Source organism: Chiloscyllium punctatum, chromosome 15 (assembly GCF_047496795.1).
Source record: "Chiloscyllium punctatum isolate Juve2018m chromosome 15, sChiPun1.3, whole genome shotgun sequence".
Classification (NCBI taxonomy): domain Eukaryota; kingdom Metazoa; phylum Chordata; class Chondrichthyes; order Orectolobiformes; family Hemiscylliidae; genus Chiloscyllium; species Chiloscyllium punctatum.
This window is the reverse complement of record NC_092753.1, coordinates 65,080,800-65,103,317: the sequence shown is the minus strand read 5'-3', so window position 1 is coordinate 65,103,317 and position 22,518 is coordinate 65,080,800. Positions and strand designations below refer to the sequence as shown.

The 22,518-nt window shown below is 39.3% G+C and overlaps 1 protein-coding gene across 2 annotated transcripts in view; it reads right to left on the bottom strand.

Moving 5' to 3' along the window:
- The window catches only part of ildr2 (immunoglobulin-like domain containing receptor 2), a 133,584-nt gene that overhangs the window by 9,432 nt on the left and 101,634 nt on the right, over positions 1-22,518 (bottom strand). For both annotated transcript variants that reach the window (XM_072585333.1, XM_072585334.1), the window contains 5 exons: positions 17,632-17,778; positions 16,761-16,916; positions 13,057-13,170; positions 6,617-6,812; positions 1,236-1,881 (listed from right to left, as the gene is read on the bottom strand). In XM_072585333.1, coding sequence (XP_072441434.1) covers positions 1,236-1,881; positions 6,617-6,812; positions 13,057-13,170; positions 16,761-16,916; positions 17,632-17,778 — 1,259 coding nt within the window. The remainder of the gene's footprint in view (positions 1-1,235; positions 1,882-6,616; positions 6,813-13,056; positions 13,171-16,760; positions 16,917-17,631; positions 17,779-22,518) is intronic.

Genomic DNA, 22,518 nt, shown 5'->3' with positions numbered 1-22,518 from the left:
GTGGTTACATGCCAAATATGTTTGAATGTAACTTGCTTGGTAGAGAAACCACTTTATTTAGACTATAGAACAAACAGTATGTCTGAAGCTAGAGAAAAGAAGAGGCCTGAGTAACCAGTACTTGTCATCTACTTTTTGCTGCAACTAGCATTATTGACTCCAGAGGAGTCCTTTGAATACCACTTATGATGGTGGTTCTCTGCCTCTGTGGTGGCAGCTGCGCTATTTCCTTTCTATGATAGCACTCCTGCAGCTCTTGTCACACACAGACCAAAATGTACAAAGAGCTTACTTTTCAGCCTCCGATGTATTCTTTTTGTTTTCAATGAATCAGAATTCATATCAGCTTTTATAAATTGACTATATTGAGAAAGATGATTTTCCTCTTTTGTAGATATTTTAAGTATGCCTGATAAATGTTTCATTTAAAAAATGTCATTACTACTGAGCCAATTTATTTAAAACATTATTACAACACACTTACAATGTAATTTTTTTAATAAAAAAAGTACAACACACTTACAATGTAATTTTTTTAATAAAAAAAGTACTGCTGAATTCTCAGCATTATTAAAATCAGTGGGCCAGTTTTTATTGACAGTGATGGTGGAAAGCTGGTGACTGTGAATTGTGTGCTAATTACAGATACTTTATGTTCTTCCTTCCCATTGTTTTAATATTCAAACCACCATGGAAGGTCTCCCTGGTTCTAATGCAATTTTCCTTTTAGCGTAGAAGCAACAGAAAAAAGTAAAAGAAATATTTCTGCCAAGTATATGCCCTTTTATATTAGAAAGTTATATTCTTGTTATTTTTTTCTGCATTTTCCCATGAAAATGTAGATGTTCCTTCTCTGGGAATGTCTGTCATGAGAAGTTTCTCACTGCATTCTGGAATGGTTTAATTGTAGACAAAATTTCAATTCAGCTCGTGAGTTTAAGCCATTCAATTCTAGAATCCACCAATCCCAGGAACTACAAGAAGCATTGTACCTTTATCCAATGATATGCTTTAGCTTCTGTGAGATACTAAAGCCTTTAGGTTGCTTTGATTGGATGCCAGAAGTGAGAAAATACTCTGTTTGCTAGAGCTGACAAGCTGCTCCTTGGCAAGCATAGAATTCATTAGCACAAAGCACTCTACTAGAGTAGTTAAGTTTAAATGCAGCTAACACAGTTCTTTTCAAATAAAGTAAAAATACAACAATTCTTTATTAAAAATACAATTGAACTTACAGCTTTCTTCTGCCTTGGTTGTTCTTTCCTCTCATGAGTGCATTCCATTTTCTGGTAGTAAGCCCTTCCTGCCAGTTCTTCTGGCCTAAGCCTCTGCAAGTGCATTTCAGTATATGGAGGCAGTGTCTCTTCCTCTTCTGCCCTGTAGCTTGGAAGTTTCCCATAGTAATGGTCATTCCCTCGCTTGATGCTGGTTTTGGAAGGGGTTTCACTGCCATAGCTCTCGTTGTAAGATTTGCATTTGGCTTTTCTCTCGAAAACATTGCTCATAAAAGCATCATCATAAGCTCTGACGCCCTCATTTGTGCACCTTAGTGGATATTCTTCCTGCCTGTCTCTCTTCCTTTGACTATTATAAATATGTGCCTGATCAGTATCATAAAGCTCATTCCTGCTTCGACTCCTTTTGTTATAGTAATCATCCAAAGAGCTATCTTGATAGTGGTACCGGTCTCTGAGTGCTCTATAATACTCCCCTCTGTCTGTACTTTTTCTCTCCCACCGTTCAGGCTCTAGGGAATTACCCCTCCTCCCCTTGTATTGGTATGATTCCGCAAATTGTTCTAGTTCATCCAGTGACCTTGTTTGGTCTTTGTCATGGAATTCAATTCTTTGTCTTTCACAAGATCGAGATCGAGACCGTGACCTAGTGAACAACAGAAGTGAAATTATCTTAGTGCTTTTCTACTACAATTCAAACCAAATTAAATCCAGTCTGATGATGTTCCTACTTCAACCAAAGTTCATTCACTTCTGTGCACTTTGTACATAGAAAAGACATTTTCCAAGTAAAGCTTTGCTAAACAATATTCATATCAATACACTTGAGTTCCATCTTTATTTTGGAATGTTGGAAAATGGAATATATATAAGTCACAAACACAAATTAAGTACTTGTAGTCCTTGGAACTGAAACCATTAAACTAATAGCATGGAAAATGAATAGTAAGCTTGAGATTTGAATGGATTGTTAAAATTTAGTAAATTATGATCAAGAATTTGAAATGTAGGATGTGAGTAGATATTAGCTGTAGAATAAAAACAAAGTGCAAAACCGAAGAGATTAGAGAACATAATTGTGGGTCCCTCACAGGCAATGAAAGATGAAAGTGTAATGGAGCATAAAGAACTCACAAACATTAAACAATTATTTTATGTCTTTGTTCATGTAGAAGCCACAAAGTATGTAGGATACTGGGAAACCAAAAGAATTACTACTTGCTAATACTAATTATTAAAGAACTAAAACTGATGAAATTAATGGAACGAAATGCTGATAAAATCCCTCGGATCCAATGTGGCAAGAAAAGTAATGGTTTCATTGGTTTTGAACATACAGAATTCCCTGGGTTTTAGACTTGTCCCCAGAGATTCAAAGGTAGTAAACATGATCTCATTGTTCAGAAAAGGAGTGAAAGTAAAAACAAGAAACTATAGGCCAGTTAGCTAAATCTCAGTGTTGGAAAATTACTCGATTGCATGATTTCAGATGTAAGAAAAAAATCGTTTTGATAAATGTGCAATAATGAAGTAAGTCAGCATGGATTTATTAATGGCAAATTGTGTTTAACTTGGTTTAATGAGGTAACAATGGGGATTGATGACAGTAATACAGTTGATGTGATGAACATGAAATTGAAAAGAATGATTATGTTGAAATGCCACATTACAGGCTTGACAACAAGCTTGAAGCTCAAAAAATAAAACTTGTCAGCCTGAATAATAAATTGATTGAGTAACAAGATTAGAAATGAACAAACTAGTAGAAGATATATATGATATATCAAGATGATGACCCCTTTTCTTGATCTGTATTCACGGACTTTGGTGTGTAAGGCACAATTACAATGTGAATCAATGGGTATTATGAACTATGTAGAAAATAGTAATACAGTTCAAGATAATGTGCGCTGGTGGATCAATTGGATATGTCGCAGATTACATTTAATACAGAAAAATGTGAACCAAAACATTTTAGATGGAAGAATGAGGACTAGATGAAGTTAAAAGATACCATTCTAAAAAAATGGTGCAGGTACAGAGGGACTTGCACAAAACATTGAAGGTAACAGAGCAGGTTGAAAAAGCAGTTGTTGATAAGGTAAAAGGGTTAGTGGGCTTTATAAATCAAGGAATTGAGTACAAAGGCAAGGATGATACGGTAAAGCACCAGCTTAAACTCAATTAGAGCATTGTGCCCATTTCTTAGCCCCACATAATTTTAATAATGTGAGGCCACGAGAGAGAGGCTGGAAAAAAAGATTTACAAGGATGGTTCCAAAGATGGAGGAGTTTGGTTACACAGATTGGAGTAGCTTGAAGAAGAGAAGGTTGAGAGGAGATCTGACTGAGATGTTCAAAATCATGAGAGATTTCCACCAGGTGCTCTGGTTTCTACCCACATTCCAAAGATGTGCAGGTTATGATCATCTAGAAAGGAACTATTTGATTAGGGATAGTCAACATGGTTTTGTGAGGGGATAGGTCGTGCCTCACTAACCTTATTGAGTTCTTTGAGAAGGTAACCAAACAGGTGGACGAAGGCAAAGCAGTTGATGTGTTGTATATGGACTTCAGTAAGGCATCTGATAAGGTACCACACGATAGACGATTGCATAAATACAGAGTTTCAGGATTGAAGGTGATTTAGCGGTTTGGATCAGAAATTGGCTAGCAGAAAGAAGACAGAGGGTGGTGGTTAATGGGAAATGTTCATTCTGGAGCACAGTTACCACTGGTGTTCCGCAAGGATCTGTTTTGGGGCCATTGCTGTTTGTCATTTTTATAAATGATCTAGATGTAGGTGTAGAAAAATGGGTTAGTAAATTTGCAGATGACACTAAGGTAGGCAGAGTTGTGGATAGTGCTGAAGGATGTTGTGGGTTACGCTGAAGGATGTTGTGGGTTACAGAGGGTCATAGATAAGATGCAGAGCTGGGCTGAGAAGTGGCAAATAGAGTTTAATGGGAAAAGTGTGAGATCGTTCACCTTGGAAGAAATACCAGGAATGCTGGGCTAATGGTAAAATCTTGACAGTGTAGATGAACAGAGAGATTTCGGTGTCCTGGTGCATAAATCCCTGAAAGTTGCCACCCAGGTTGATAGGGTTGTTAAGAAGGCATATGGTGTGTTGCTGTTTATTGGTAGGGGGATTGAGTTTTGGAACCAAGAGGTAATGCTTCAGCTGTACAAGACACTGGTAAGGCCACACCAGCAGTATTGTGTGCAATTCTGGTCACTGCATTAAAGAAAGGATGTGGAAGCTTTGGAAAGGGTTCAGAGGAGATTTACTAGGATGTTGCCTGGTATGGAAGGAAGGTCTTATGAGAGAAGGCTGAAGGAACTGAGGCTGTTTTCGTTGGCGAGAAGAAGGCTGAGAGGTGACTTAAATCAAGACATATAAGATAACCAAAGGGTTAGATAGGGTGGACTGTGAGAGCCTTTTTCCTCAGATGGGGAAGGCTAACATGAGGGGACATAGCTTTAAATTGATGGATGAATGATTTAGAACAGATATTTGGGGTAGTTTCTTCACTCGGGGATAGTAGGGGCGTGGAACGGCCCGCCTACAACAGTAGTAGACTGGCTGACGTTCAGGGCATTTAAATGGGCATTGGACATAGATATGGATAATAAATGGAACGGTGTAGATTAGATGGGCATCAGATTAATTTCACAGATCGGCGCAACATTGAGGGCTGAAGGGCCTGTATTGCACTGGAGCTTTCAATATTCTATGCTCTATGTTAGGTGAATAGGCCTTATTAAATTGCCCATAGTATTCAGGGATGGGTGCATTAGGAAGGGGTAAAATGTAGAGTAGTAGTATAGGGGACTAGGTCTGGATGGGTTACTCTTCAGAGGGTTGGTGTGGATTTGTTGGGCCGAAGGGGCCTGTTTCCTCATTAGGGATTCTATTTTTTATATATATATATAAAATAGAATCCCTAAAGGTCTGGACGGAATAGAAAGTGAATAACTGTTCCCATTGGTGGAACATTTGAAAGCCAGAGAACTTTGGCTTGAGATGAATATGAAAAGAATAAAAAGGGGCATGAGGGTTTTTTAATAAATAGAGCAAGTGGTTAGCTATGGAATATTTGCCTAAAAAATGGTGGAGGCCATTTCAATGACAGCCTTCAGCAGGGAATTGGATAATCACCTGAAGAGATACAAGAAATATAGGACTACTAGAAAATACAGGCTGTATGACCAGATGATTTGCTGTTGCAGACAGCTGACACAAACACAAAGGTCTGAACAGCTTCTTTCTGTAATCAGTCTGTGTTTCCTGAGATTTGTTGAGCTCTTCTGCCAAAATAAAGTGAATGAGCAAGCGATTCCTGAATGCTTCATGTGTCATAACGATAACTTGCATCTCCTTTTTAAACAAACTAGTCAGCTACAATTCTATGTGTTGGAATTTCCGCCACATAGTTTTGATCCTTATTACCCTGCTATTTACAAACATGGACCACTTTGGAGCTGATAGCTACTTCGACTAGAATTTATTGTGCATTTTACAATCTGCAAAAGTTTAAGCGCATAGGAATATCATCACCACTAAGTCACATGCCATTCTTATTCCAAACTAAAGCAACATTCCTTCCATCTTGGCCATTATTGGGTGAAAATCTGGGAACTCCCTAGTTAACTCTGTGGTCTCAGCCTTTAAGATCTGATAAAGGGTTTGATTTTCCAGCACCTCCGATGCTGCCTGACCTGCTTTGCCTTTCCAGCTCCACATTTTATCGAACTCTGACTTCCAGTATCTGTAATCTTTACTAATCTCCAGCCTTTGGGATCTGAAGTTTTAGCCATGTCAACCCTTTCTGTCTACTGGGATCCCTGTCCTAGGAGCTCACCATAGGTGAAAACATGTTTGGAAACTAAATATTAGGAGAAAATGTGAAACTTCACACACAGGAGACCATCTAATAAACATTTTATGTATTATTTATGCAATAGAAAATTTAAATCTGCAAACTATTGATTCTGTTATATTTAGGTAATTCTGTGCTGTTTATTCTTTGCCCTGCTTTACTAAATTATGTACATTTAATCAAACATGAAAAGATAGTATTTATTATTATCCTTCAACTGCATAATTATTCAAATGAAGTTTTTATAGAAAGCATTAATCGTAAACAAGTTTAAATCTATACTTAGATTTTTTGACTGCCTGATTTGATAATACAAACGCAATAATATTTCTTTACCATCCTAAAAAGCAATGCCATATTTAATAAAACGGTCATGACTTTATGATCGCTGAGAATATGAATGGCCAACGATCTTCATATGAAATAGTACAGGTTCTTGTGAAGAAACGTGTAAATGTTTTCATGATTTATTTCAAACTGAGTAGTTCATTGCTCTACCTGCTACTGCAACGTTCATTGTCTCTTCTTTCTCGGTTCTTGAAATGTCCCGACCCTCTTGTCAGCTGACCCCTGAATGCTGAGTCATCGTCCTGGGCAGTAATTGCAGGGAGCACTTGTTTTCGACCCTGAGGAAAGGTCTGGCGGAAATCAGTGTCTTGATCGTGAAGTGAACTGAGCTCCGACATGTTACTGGCTGTATAATAGAAAAACGTTTAAAATATTTACTCATATTCTTTGTCTAACGTTTTCCTGATAGTTTCAATTACAAACTGGCGGCGCTCGGAAGCAACCCAAGTTTTTTTCAAAGCTATAATGCAAATCACAGCTGCTAATTTGCATTTGAAGGGGGAAAGAAAGTCAGAACAGAAAGTCGAGGAAAACTTTCGTCCTCTCCCACAGAGATGGTCTCTGACTGAACCCTGCAATGGCATCAGCTGAGCATCTGTTATTGTGCAATGTCAGTCTGCTTGTGAAGCAGCTATATAGTATTAGATTATTGTTCACAATAAAGCTTCCCATTAAAACAAATCCCGTGAAGACTGTAAATTTATAGTTGCAGTCAGATACTTCAGATATACATTTGCACCTTGACGTCCAAAAACCAAACACATGCCATCATACTAATGATAGCACAATTTTGAGCTGTAGAGGGCACTCACATTTGCCAAATAATGTTTCAACACAAGTCAGTCTTTTCAGAACAAACTATACATTTTCCAGGAGGTGGTAGGAACCAATTTAATTTTGAAGATTGCAATTGAATTTGTTTCCACCACAAATCTTAATGATTTGTTGAATTTATCTTTGTGTTACACCCCGTTCTTTTGCAAATCACCTTTGCTAAAAAAAAATGAGTCATGGCCTCCAAGATGGCTACTGATCACCATGGAATCACAAACTTTTGTTGTAAGTTCAAAACCTTCACATGCGTCATTCATTCATTCAATCAGGTATGATAATATAGTTATAGAGTAGACAGTATGGAAACAGACCCTTCGGTCCAACTAGTCTACGTTGACCATGTTCCCAAACTAAACTAGAACCACTTACCTGCGTTTGACCTCCAAATCTTTCCAATTTGTGTACTTATTCAAATGCCTTTTAAATGTTGCAACTATACCTGCATCCACTGCTTTCTCTGGCAGTTCATTCCAAACATGAATCACTCTCTGCACAAAAAAGTTGCTGCACATATCCTTTTTAAAACTTTCTCCTTTCTCACCTTAAAATTATGCGCCCTAGTTTTGAATTAGTTTTACTATAGAAGGAAGGTCATTGGTGGTTGGGCAAAGGACATGACCATGTAGAAACCCTGTTGTGAGATGTCCTGCTACTAAGATGATTGACCTCCAACAATCTTCCTTTTTTGCTAGCTATAACTCCAACATATTAGCTTTTTTAACTGCATCATTAATCTATCTTGACACTTCAAACATGTTTCATTATACACCCCAGAGCTCTCTTTATTACACCATTTAGCCTGGATTGTCTGTCCTCATTCTTATCAAAATGCAGCAACATGCAGCTTTCAGTATTGAATTTAATTTGCCACATTCACTCATTCTATCATTTTGTCATGTTCTCTTAAAGTTATTCCTATCTTCTTCCTTGCTTCGCTACTCTCTAAAGTTTCATATAATTTGCAAATTTTGAAATTCTGATCAAAACGTGTCATCTGATCATTGTGATATTTAGTTTATCTTTTGTGTTTTGGAATGATAGATGAAATTAAGTGCTTTTGCCTTGTAGATAACAAGCAGTTCCTGGAATACTATGATCAAATGAATCAAATAATTATTTGTACAGTGTATTTTGAAAATTGCATTACATAACTTCCTACATTTTGCCACAGAACCTGCAAATGAGTCACTACCATTATACCAGTGATTAGTGAGTTTGGTCCTTCGGAGCAGGCAAAGTGGGGACCATGAGACAGGAAGTCAAGATCAATGTCATCCTAGAGAGGGAAGTGATCTGACAGCTTGAAAACGGCATGAGAGGTGAGCAATCCAAGATACTGAAAAGGTGAATGTGGATTCTTGCATAAAGCATATTGGCGTAAAAGCAGAGAAATTGCTCAACACCAGCCAGTCTAAGAGATCCATGCTGACTGTGCAGCAGTCCTCTGAGTCTTCATTGGTATTCCATTTCAGTTACTCAAGTTGGTGACACCAAGTATGACTCAGCCATTCAGGAGGTGAAGGAAGAAAAATAGAGGAGCAATAGCAATAGAGGATACCATAGCTACAGCATCAGGTCGGTGTTTCTGTGGCTGTCAGTCTGACTCCAGGGCAGTGCCTGGGTCAGGTTTATTACTGAGCAGCTGCAAGACCTTGTTCTGGGAGAGGTGATCAATCAGAATTCATAGTCCACATTAGTGCCAGTGACTTGGGTAGGAATAGGAATGAGATCCTGAAAGCAGATTTCAGGGTGCTTGGAAGAACTACCAACTACAGATTCCTGAACTACAGATTCCTGAAGAAGGGCTCATGCCCGAAACATCGATTCTCTGGCTCCTTGGATGCTGCCTGACCTGCTACCCTTTTCCAACACATTTTCAGCTCTGATCTCCAGCATCTGCAGGCTCTCTTTCTCCTCACTAGATACAAGCAAGGTACCAGAAATGTTGTGCCATTATTATAAAACAGTACGAGGAATAGATCAAATACTAAAAGGCCAGTCAGTCTGACCTCTGTAGTGGGCAAATTACTGGAATCAACATTGAGAGACAGGGTTAATTGATTCGTGTAGAAGTTTAGATTAATTGAAGAAGTCAGAATGATTTGTGAAGGAAAGGTCACGTTTTGCAAACTTAATTGAATGTTTTGAGGAAGTAACAAGTATTCATGAGGATAGTGCAGTGAATATTGTCTACATGGATCTTAGTAAGACATTTGACAAAGTTTCATACTTCAGGTGATGAGTAAAAATTAAAACTCATGAGATACAGAGGAATGTGGTGAGTTGGATCCAAAATTGGCTCAGTGACAGGAAGCAAACAGTAATAGTTGACAGACGTTTTTATAAATGGAAAGCTGTTTCCAGTGGTGTTCTACAGCTAGCAATTATGGGTCTCTTGTTTTTGGTATGTAATGAATGGTTTTGACTTAAATGTACGAAACATGCTTGGGAAATTTGCAGTCAAAAATTGGGTTGAGTATTTGATAGTAAAGAGGATGGCCTCTTTCTGTGCTGTGACTTCTCTATGATTCGGTGAGCACTTCGGGGACAGTGACCACAACTCGGTGACTTTCACTCTAGTGATGGAGAGGGATAAGTGTGCACTGCAGGGTAAGAGTTATAGCTGGGGGCAGGGAAATTATGATGTGGTGAGGTATGACTTAGGATGTATGGATTGGAAAAATAGGCTTCAAGGGAAGGACACAAATGATATGTGGCGCTTGTTCAAGGAGCAGCTATTGGGTGTCCTTGATAAGTATGTACCAGTCAGGCAGGGAGGAAAGGGTCTTGTGAGGGAGCCGTAGTTTAATAAGGAATTAGAATCCCTTTTAAAAGGGAAGAGGGCGGCCTATGTAAAGATGAGGCGTGAAGGTTCAGTTGGGGCGATTGAGAGTTATAAGGTAGCCAGGAAGGATCTGACGAGAGAGCTAAGAGCAGCGAGAAGGGGACATAAAAAGTCCTTGGTTGGTAGGATTAGGGAAAACCCTAAGGCTTTCTATAGGTATGTCAGGAATAAAAGGATGACTAGGGTAGGTATCGGTCCAGTCAAGGATAGTAGTGGGAAGTTGTGCTTGGAGGCAGAGGAGATTGGAGAGACACTAAATCGATACTTTTCGTCAGTATTCACTCAGGAACAGGATGTTGTTGCTGGTGTGTATATTGAGTCACAAGTGATTAGAATGGATGGCTTTGAGGGATGTAGGGAAGAGGTCCGGGGAATACTGGAAAGGGTGAAAATAGATAAGTCCCCTGGGCCTGATAGCATTTATCCTAGGATCCTCTGGGAAGCAAGGGAGGAGATAGCGGAGCCATTGGCCTTGATTTTTATGTCGTCGTTGTCTACAGGAATAGTGCCAGAGGACTGGAGGATAGCAAATGTGGTCCCCTTGTTCAAGAAGGGGAGTAGGGACAGCCCTAGTAACCATAGGCCAGTGAGTCTCACTTCTGTTGTGAACAAAGTCTTAGAGAGAATTGTAAGGGATAGGATTTATGAACATCTGGAGAGGAATAATGTGATCAAGGATAGTCAGCATGGTTTTGTGAAGGGCAGGTCATGCCTCACAAACCTTATTGAGTTCTTTGAGAAGGTGACTAAGGAAGTGGACGAGGGTAAAGCAGTAGATGTGGTGTATATGGATTTTAGCAAGGCTTTCGATAAGGTACCCCATGGTAGGCGACTGCAAAAATTACGGAGGTATGGCATCGAGGGTGCATTAGAGGTTTGGCTGAGGAATTGGCTGGCTGGAAGGAGACAGAGGGTAGTAGTTGATGGTAAAGGTTCATCTTGGAGTGCAGTTACTAGCGGTGTTCCACAAGGATCTGTTTTGGGACCATTGCTGTTTGTCATTTTTATAAATGACCTGGAGGAGGGGCTTGAAGGCTGGGTGAGCAAGTTTGTGGATGATACGAAAGTCAGGGGAGTGGTGGACAGCGAAGAAGGATGTGGCAGGTTACAGCGGGATATAGATAAGTTGCAGAGCTGGGCAGAAAGGTGGCAAATGGAGTTCAATGTAGCTAAGTGTGAAGTCATTCACTTTGGTAGGAGTAACAAGAAGATGGATTACTGGGCTAATGGTAGGCTACTTGGTAGTGTGGATGAGCAGAGGGATCTTGGTGTCCATGTACACAGATCTCTGAAAGTTGCCACCCAGGTAAATAGTGCTGTGAAGAAGGCATATGGCGTACTGGGCTTTATTGGTAGAGGATTTGAGTTCCAGCGTCCTGAGGTCAGGTTGCAGTTGTATAAGACTCTGGTGCGGCCTTATCTGGAGTATTGTGTACAGTTTTGGTCGCCATACGATAGGAAGGATGTGGAGGCACTGGAACGGGTGCAGAGGAGGTTTACCAGGATGTTGCCTGGCATGGTAGGAAGATCGTATGAGGAGAGGCTGAGGCACTTGGGGCTGTTCTCATTGGAGAAAAGAAGGTTTAGGGGCGATTTGATAGAGGTGTACAAGATGATTAGGGGTTTAGATAGGGTTGACAGTGAGAACCTTTTTCCGCGTATGGAGTCAGCTGTTACTAGGGGACACAGCTTTAAATTAAGGGGAGGTTGGTATAGGACAGATGTTAGGGGTAGATTCTTTACTCAGCGGGTTGTGAGTTCATGGAATGCCCTGCCAGTATCAGTGGTGGACTCACCCTCTTTATGGTCATTTAAGCGGGCATTGGATAAGCATATGGAGGTTATTGGGCTAGTGTAGGTTAGGTAGGCTTCGGTCGGCGCAACATCGAGGCCAAAGGGTCTGTACTGAGCTGTATTTTTCTATGTTCTATGTTCTATGTACAAGGGTCGGGGGAATGGATTCCATCTCTATATTCTTCAGGAGACCAGGAAAACTCTCACAGGGTGTTCTACCATAATGTATGTTTCATTAACACAAATTTGCTATGACATGATTGATGAATTGGGGACACTGTTTCTACAGCACAAAGTCTTAAAGTATGTATTGGTTATATCGTGATTCCAGCCCAGTAGTTTAAATGGTGCTGCTATTACACTATTTATTCATAACATCGGATTGCATGAGAACAGAACTACCGCATTATAGCAGTATGGAAATGCTAACCATAACAGGGGTGGCACAATGGCTCAGTGGTTAGCACTGCTGCCTCACAGCACCAGGGATCCTGGTTTGATTCCAGACTCAGGCAACTGTCTGTGTGTAGTCTGCACATTCTTCCTGTGTCAGCATGGGTTCCCTCTGGGTGCTCTGGTTTCCTCCCACAATCCAAAGATATGCAGGTCAGGTGAATTGGCCATGCTAAATTGCCCATAGTGTTCAGGGATCTGTAGATTAGGTACATTAGTCAGGGATAAACATAAGATAATAGGGTAGGGGAATGCATCTGGGTGGGTTACTCTTCAGAAGGTCAGTGTGGACTTGTTAGGCCGAAGGGCCTGTTTCCACACTAAGGATACTATGAATACACTTGGGAATTCTATGAATGAATACAATAGAATATTGCAGATTAAAATTGGTAGGTGGGTCACAGCATTCCTTTTCGAAATGTGTACTTAAAAATCATGCATATTTATGTAATGCTTTTAAAAGTCTTTTTACAGGGAGAGAACATAAATGAATTTAAATAGCTACACTGCTAAAGCTGAATTGATCACGGCAGTGCAAACTTAAATGAAACATTGGAGGCTGAAAGTCTCTAATGAAGTTAATGCTTTTGCTGAGCTAGTATATTATTAGAAAATAGCCATAGTAAACATGCCTCAAATCTATCTTATTACAAATCACCCATACATTGTTCATATTTTCTCCGAGAGGGGTCAAATTGTGCCAATTCCTTTTCCACATAATAGAGGACCTTCATGGAGTCTTGCTCTTTGTTGGCTTGAATCCTGTAGCCACTTCGTACTAGAGAAGAATGAGAAAAAAATAGCTGTGTTAAATCAATCTATTGTTAGTAGATTACTATATAATATGGAGCTGCAAGGACCAGGAATAATCCACTCAATTCCAGGATACTGCTTGCTTCTATTCGTGTTTTCCCTCAACTTTACCTCACCCCCATTTTCTGGTCACTACCACATTGATAGCTGATTTAATGTTAAAGAAGTCCAAACTGCCAACAGCTGGTGGTTTTGCCTCAACAGACAAGACATCATGTTTATCAATCCATATCTTATATATAGGAGATGCTTTTAGTCAAATACAGCCTTATTTACAATGTCCCAGGAAGGTTCAGAGTATTTTAAATTGACCTTCTGCGTATGGTCATCCATTTTAGAACTGCATGCGCACTTGAAAAACTCTAGTCTTTCTTTCAAATATAGTCTTCCCATTTCTCATAGTTTAGGTGCATGTGAGGGTGTGACTGATTAACTGCTCAACCACAGAACTCATGTGCCTTAATTTCAAGTTATCCGCCCAGTGGCTCTAACCTTCATAATTCTGAAAGTGCTTCGAGAGGTTAGTCATGGCTCACATCAACTCCAGCCTAACAAATTGCCTTGACCCTTTACAATTCACCTACTGGCAGAACAGGTCCACAGCAGATGCCATCTCCCTTGCCCTGCATTCATCCCTGGAACATCTGGATAACAAGGATACCTATGTCTGGCTTCTGCTTATTAACTACAGTTCTGTCTTCCACACTATAATCCCAAACAAACTCATCACGGAACTCTGAGACCTAGGTCATGGCTCCCCTCTCTGTAACTGGATCCTCAACTTTCTGACCCATAGACTGCAATCAGTAAGAATAGATGACAGCATATGGAATAGAGGGAGAACTAGCCATTTGGATACAGAATGGGCTCAAAGATAGGAGACAAAAGGGTGGTTGTGAAGGGTTGCTTTTCAGACTGGAGGTCTGTGGCCAGCTTTATGCCACAAGGATTGGTGCTGGGTCCACTGCTTTTGTTATTTATATAAATGATTTAGATGTGAACATAGGAGGTATGGTTAGTAAGTTTGCAGATGACAGCAAAATTGGGGGTGTAGTGACAGCAAAGAAGGTTACCTCAGTACAACAGAACCTTGATCAGATGGGCTGACGGGCGGAGGAGGCATCTCATTGCAGCTTTGATTAAACAGAAGTTGTCATTTAAAGATAAAGAGAATGCAATCACTTTCCTAATCATTTACAACTCATGTGTCACAGTCTAATCCTGAAGGAATGGAGAATTGTGCTGATGCATTGTCAGTTAGTTCTGATATAGAATGAAAGAAGTAGAATTTACATTTTCCTGTGAAAACACTATTAATACTGGCACTTTGTTTTCTCATGACATATAAAACAATCAGATATTGATTGATAACAGTCAGAATCTCACTGCAGCATTTAATAATTCCTCATAAGAAATTCCCTGGAAAGGCAGATATATGTGTACCAGGGCTCAGATATACTAGCAGAGAAAACTCTGGCTTAATTTGTGTTCCAAAGGGAGTCCTGAGGATAACTGTATCATTCCTATAGCAATACGTTCTGAGATCAGCTGATTTAACATAAGCCTTGACTCATTTCCAGGTGTATTATTGATTACATTTACCAACCAAAGACCTTGCGAGGTTATACAGGGGACTGGTGAGACTGAGAATGTATCTGGAGTATTCTTGGATTATTCTGTACTGTTTAGGTCTCCTTATCTGAGAAAGGATGTTCTAGCTATGGAGGGAATATAACAAACCAGACTGATTTCTGGGATGGCAGGACTGAATATGGAGAGATGATGGATAAGTTAGGTCTATTTGGTGAAAGTGAGGACGGTAGATGCTGGAGATCAGAGTCAAGATTAGAGTGGTGCTGGAAAAGCACAGCAGGTCAGGCAGCATCCAAGGAGTGGGAAAATTGACGTTTTGGGCAGGAGCCCTTCCTCAGGGATCTATATACACTAGCGTTTGGAAGAATGAGAGGAGAATCTCTGTGAAACCTATAAAGTTTGAACAAGGTTGGACAGGCTAAACACAGGAAGAATATTCCTGATGATTGTGTTGTCCACAACCAGGGGCTACAGTCTAAAGATATGGGGTAGGACTAAGATGATGATAAATTTCTTCATCCAGATGGAATTCTCTGCCATAAAAAGTACTTGAAACCAAAGTACTGAAATGTTGAAGCATTGAAATTCCTTCTTGAAAGGAATTGTGGGTGTACCTACAGCATGTGGACTGCAGCAATTCAAGATGACAGCTCACCACAACCTTCTTAAAGACAACTAGGGTTTGGGCAATAAATGCTAGCCAGCCAGGAACACCCATGTCCCATGAGTGAATAAAAAAATTTTCAGGAAGGAGTCATATGTGGTTTGTGGGACTAAAGGGATAAAAAGGTACCAGAGAAAGCAGAAATTGGATACTGAGTTGGACAATTGGCCATGATCATGTTGAATAGCAGAACAGGCTCAGAGGACCAAGTGGCCTACTTCTGCTCCTATTTTCTATGTTTCGAAGAGTCCTTAGAACTCTCTTCCTCATGAGGAAGTAGAAACAGAGTGTTTAAATATTTTTAAGGCAGGGATAAATAAGTTCTTGATAAGTAAAGGGATGAAAGGTTACCTGGGATATGAAGTTAAAGGTTACAATCAGATGCGCCATGATTTTAGTAAACAGCAAAGCAGGTTCAAGGGGTCAAATTATACACCTGTGCTCCTACCCTGTATGTTCAGTATGTTTGTGTACAATCCTCACTGAGTTTGTCCTCTGGAATCAGCCTTAAAGCAACCTTATTGTGGCCATGCCTACTGTGCTCCAGGAGAGTAAAACGAGATAAAATGTCCAGTTTTCAGATAATTCCGATTTTCATAGTGCCAGATTTTAGATGTAGTACCTGTAGTTTAACTCTGAAAACAAACAGCAACACTGAGTACAGTTTTCCTGTGGCCTCCTAAATCCCAGTGTCAGACTGAAAGTGCATCACCTTATGGGAAACAATCACTCAGCTGTGAGTTTTCCTGAATTGGCCAGTTGTAACGCTGGTTAAGGAGAGGCATTCCAGCTCAGAAGTAGCAGCAGCAACATCCCATGGCTGGCAAATGAACAAGAAGATGCTTCAAAATTGAGGTGCTGTCTTCAGAAGATTTTCAAATTTAAACTAGAAAAAGCAGCCTTAGCTGCCATGTCACCATTGTGGATGTGGAGAAGTCATCAAACGGTGACCTGTGACTGCTGCTGAACTTAAGCGGGCAAGGAAGAGGACCTTGAAGCTGGAGCTGCAGACCTGCCTCACCCATCCCGAGGAAATAGGCTATGAGAAGGGGGAGTTATGATTGAGTAAAATCCAGGATAATGAAGAAAGTGTGGTTAATGAATGAAAAAAGGCAAATTATTAATGCTAGTTACCAATTTGTATCATTTCCACTAGCTGTTATTATGTAGTTATGTTTGGAGCTTTGTCTAGAATAAGTTTAAGAGCTTCTTTCTATACATGATTTGATATTGTTGATATTGGACGTGGTAACCGAGGTCCTTAGAATGATTTTTGTTTTAAGTAAAAGTTTTCTTACCAGATCCTCCCATATCATTGTCCACATGTGCAGTTGAAGACAGAGGCTTCGAATCAATTACACTTGGTGATATGGGTACCCTGGGGATGTAATACGGTGGATAGGCTGCAACATTAGGAAGATGTCCAGCTTTTACTGCTTTCCCAGCTGCATACACTGGTTAAGAGAGAAGAATAATATTGAACATTTCTCTTTAATTGGTCAAGGCCTTGTTCCATACAGGAACATTGATTTTCTTTTCTTGTTTAATAAAAGACTGCATGCCCTTGAATGATTATTTGTGTGAAATTAACCCTCTTGCTGTTACTCAGAGCTGCACTATCATGATGTCCTAAATAAACTGATGACGGCTCCCACAGTTTCAATTTATCATTTCTTTAGTCACTTTAATATTTAATTGCCATTGTAGAGTTTTGTACAAGTGATGGGCATTTTGCATCTTTTGAAATTATCAGCTGGTGTCTACCGAGTCCCCTGGCTTAATTTCTTTGTGCCAACATGATATTACACTCTAAAATGCTTTGTGTTTAGTCTGTAACATATTAGAATGAAAGTATTGGAAGGTAACTTTTTTTCTGTGCTTTATCTGTTACGTAGCTTTATTCAATGAACACTATTTCTTTTCAGATCAGTGCATAATTTTTGTTTGTATCACATAAAATCATTTTCTAAGGGCAGACACGTATATTGGTGCACTGAAGAAGAAACAATCTTGTTGATTGTAATTCCTGAAATTTATGAGCAATCCTATTAATCCTGTGTCTTTAACCAAATAAACCTTCCAGAATTAGCCTAAAAGGTAATGAAAAGAAGAAGTCAAGAGACAGAAAATAATCCCTTTCCCAAATGAACTGTAGAAAAGTGTACTTACAGGCTCGAGGGCAACAGCAAGACTCTGGACAACATGGGCAGCGGACATAACAACAGCATGTGTGAGGACAGCACTGGCACCAGCATACACCAAGTAAGATGAGCAATATTAGAGATCCTGAGAGCACTAAAGCAACAAATGCCCATTCTGTAATACAAAAAAAAATTGTGAAAATTATATAAAGAATTATATTGCCTTGCTGATCACAATAGCTGACATAATTTGTGTTTTTATCCCTTATTGTACAGCACAGCATGCTAGATTACTCATAACTGCTTTCAATTATTATACTTCCTGGTAAATATAATGGTTTGGTTTCACTAATTAATTCTCCCTAAAAGTGTTTGGAAAATTATCTAAATAAAGAAGTAGCATTTCTATAAAGTTTAAGAAATTTGCAAGGGATGGCACGTTTACATTAAATGTTGATGTGGTATTAGAAAATGATCCACCATTGTACTTTGATAAATCTCATTATGAGTTGGGCTTTAAAAAACAAGTCCAGAATGTTAACACAGTGATTATCCCATCCCATTCTTCTGAAGTCAGTCTCTCATGCTAGGATATGGTTCCACAGGGAGCATTTTAGAGCCACTTATTAATTGATGCAATTTTTGTTGGAAGAATGACTTCACTGTAAATATCTGTCTACTCTGCAGAATCTGATAACCTTAGTTTGGCATCAACCTTGTTAGACCCCCACAAAGTACTGTTGAAGTACTTTGTTCCTGTGGAACTGCACACTGAGTCAGCAGGGAGGGCATCAGAAGGACTTTACCTTCACCCAACAACTGCATATACTCACTGTACAAAAAGAACACTAGAGTGTGGTCAGAGTGGGACTTCATGCTGGTTTTCTCCACAGGACCTGTGATGGCAATTATAGTTCCCATATAGTTCTTATGGCTGAGCTCAGCTATCTCAGCTCACACCTGAGAAGTAACATGGAACAAATAGTCTGATTCTGTATGTCTCAGCATTCCATGCTAACAGCTGTTTACCAACAAAGCCCAGTAATTATTGTGGCTTTACTAAAACATATTTTTTATAATGAAATTTATTAAAATCAGAGTAAAGCATTAAAATGAGCTCAAATGTAGATGCGATATTGTGCGCATAATATTGTCAGTGATGTTTAGCCAATAAAATTAATGTCCCTAAAAATTGCATGTCAGTCGTCCAGTTCTCTGTAGCAGGAGGCAGCTATAATGAAGTCCCCATGGGAAAATTTGAGAGAACAAATGACAATAAAAATAACAGAAGTTTAAAATTGTGTTTTGTTTCCAATTTACACTGAAGATGAGGTGATGAAAATCTATGAACACCACCACCCACGTAAAACTCGGAGGACTAATCAGAATTTTGCATGGTTATATATTTCTTTCATCACTATTTTTGTTGAGGCAGAACTTTTCCAGCTCATCTATTCCCATAGATGCTTTCTCAATAGAAAATACATAATAGGATTTGGTATTAAGATTTTATTCACTGCCTTAAACTTAACTGTTCCAAAAATTTATTTTGAACTTACTGTCCTTTCTACTCGTAGAATCCCTCTTTCAATCTCCTGCTGCTCTTGCTTGCTGCTTCCTTGTCTATACTCCCTCAGGCTTGTTGTTTCCCTCTCCTGGCTACCTTTTACTGCCTTGTTCCTTTCCTGTTCTCCCTTGTAATCCCTCAGCTGAGTGATTGCTCAGTTTGAGGGCATGAGAGAGGAACAACAGCTGGGAAATAACAAGGAGGTTGGAAGAGGGAAGTCGTGAAAGGGGTGACAAGTGAAAGGGAGTGAGGGAGGGAGTTGGGAGGGGTGTTAAGCAGACAAGTGGTGTATGTAAAAATGTCTAAAGAGCAAAATCAGTTATAGCATGGGTGGGGAACCTGTGGCCTTAAGGCCGCATGTGGCCTTTTGGATGAATTCAAATTTTGCAGAACAAATCTTTTATTTTTTAATGATATGTTTTCTTCGTCCTTTATTATTTTTATTTTAATCTTAAAATGAATGTATTTAAAATATCAGAGAGTAAAAGAAAATTCAACGAAATAATCCTCACAGACCATTGGTAAGTCATAAGGGCTATTTCGACACCTGTTATGCTCGTGATTTAGTTATAATGTGACTCTAGTTAGATTTTTACAAAATAATGTGAATTTTGCAGAATATATGATTGAAGTTTCTTGGATGTGGCCTTATTAGATTACAACTAACATAATGCGGCCTTCCAACATGAAAAGGTTCCCCACCTCTGAGTTACAGTGTTTTTTTGGTGCACAGTAACTGGACTAAAACAAAAATGAAGGAAGTGCTCTTCAGGTAGGTTTCATTATTTACAAATTGCTTTAAATATGATATTTGAATCATTTTAAATAGGGAATACCTGTAAACTAAGAGGCTTCCTCTTGGTCACTGATCCGCATAGACAGTATTCCCTGTCTGGTGGAGCTGCTGAGATTTCAGAAATGTTGGTCCTGTGAGTTGACTGACAGCATTGGCAGCTAGTCTGCCATCATTAATTGGTGATGTCACACATCCAATTAGGAGGCCACTCCAGGAAAATATCTTTCTTGGTCTCATTGCTAGCATGAGGACTTGGGATCTGATTTGTCAAAACATCAAGGTCTGTATTCCCTTACCCTGCTTTTGTTCCGTACAAAGTAAAAATGTAAGAAATATAAGTAGGAGTAGACTATTCTACTTATTAAGCTTACTCTAAATTTGTTTAGATCATGGCTGACTTTCTACCTCAACCTCCCCTTCCCATACTAGCCCTTCTCTCCCTTATTTCTGATTTGAATACAAAGAACTGAGCTTTCACTGCACTCTAGGTTACAGCACTTCAGCGATCCATAAACTTTTTAGTGAAGAATATTTTCATGTCATTCCTAAATGCCTGACCCATTATTCTTAAACTGCACCCCCCTCCTTCATGTCAACTCCCAATCAGGGTAAGCATTTTCCCAATAGTTATCTTGTCAAGCATCTTAGAAGTTTTTTGTTTCAATTAGATTCACCTGTCATTCTTGTAAATTCAGGGAATGTACCATTCATCAAATGAATATCTCCTCAAGGACAATCCTGTTATGCTAAGAATCAGTCTGGAGAATGTTGCTTGCATTGCCTCTGACACAAAGATATCTAAGAACAAAACTGTTCAGTTTTCACCAACATTCATATCCACACCCTTTAAACCTCACTCTTTGAGACAAACATCACAACATGCCAAAAAACCTTTTACAGAAATGGTGGGGTCCATGCAAGGGCACTGGAGACAATTGAGAAACATCCAGGAAAGAAATAATGACGCAATTAAATATTTGTGCTTATGCTTTCCGCACTAATTTCTAAGAGGTAGGGGATGGATTTGGGGTGCACATGAAAGTTTCTGATTTGAGAGATTTTTTAATTTTCAGTATTCAGACATTGTAATAATACCATGCTACCCCAGTTTGACCTGAAATTTAATATTTTATCCATGCACAAAAACATAGTACCAGCCTTCCAACTGAAATTACTAGCTTTTCAAAACAAGAAGGTTCCCACTGGTAAATACTGACACTTATATCATTTATTTTTAAAACATAAGCTACTGGTTACCTAAAACCAGATCAAATGTTGGCAAACTCATGAATTTTGCTCTAATTCTTTTCAAAGAAATTGATGCTTATCCAGTGTAGAGAGCCCGGTTATCAGCATCTACCTTCATAGCTGAAGTACAGTACAAGTTAGTCGTGTAAATGGTCCGATATATTTTTGGTGACTGTTAATCTAAATCAAAATAGGAACTTTTTATTAATTAATTCATCACTTCCATTTCCCATACTAACTAACCTTACAATTCCATGAGTGAAATGGTTTATTATTCAATATTAATTCATTCTAAGCACATGGATGATGATGGGATAGTGTAGGGGGATGGGCTTAGATTAGTTCAAAGTTGGTGCAACATCGATGGCCGAAGGGCCGATTCTGCGCTGTATTGTTCTATGTTCTATATTAAATAATTCAAATCATACTGCAAATTTATTTCAAACACAGGGGCAAAAGAGTCAAGTCTCAGCTTCAGAATTGAGATATTTCATGGGATGGTGATGGTGGGTTGATTGAAATGTGATTTCCTCCCCAATGTGATGTTAATAAAATATAGCTTTCATTCATTCTTTGCAGTCTAGTGGACATATATCAGATTGATAGTTAGTGCCAATGCTCTGGTCACAATTTTTAATTTTGCCAACAACGATGTTCCAGCAATAGTGGGCTGAATATTCATCCTGGAGACAATAATGGGAATTATGAAAATTGAGGTTTTCACATGCTCACCAATGCTGGAAAATCTGGGACTAGAGATGGGACCTTCAATGCCAGCAAGTGGTGCTGACTGACATTGGGGCAGCTGACTCTGGGAAAAGCCACTGGGATTGCCCGCTGTGAAGATGAGCAGTTGGAAAGGTCCACCTCAATGCCATAGGACTATCCAGCTTTAATTAAAAAACCACAGGTTTTTAAGCCTTCAACCCTCACACCCATAACCCCCTTCCCCATCCCCACACACACCCATATCCAATATATCCATACATAAACAGGTGAATATTTAAGATATTTAGGATATTCAAACTAAGATTCAATCACAAATACTGCCAGCCTGTAATATTGGTCAAACATTTAGAAGTCACCGAATTAAACAACATGGCCATTTCTATCTCAAAGGATAATAAAGGTGATACATGGGAACACCACCACCTTCAAGTTCCCCTTCAAGTCACTCACCATCCTGACTTTGAAGTATATTACTGTTCCTTCACTGTCACTGGGTCAAAATTCTGAAATTCCCTCCCTGAGGACATTGTGAGACAACTTTGGACTGCAGCAGTTTAAGAACACCAGTCCCATAA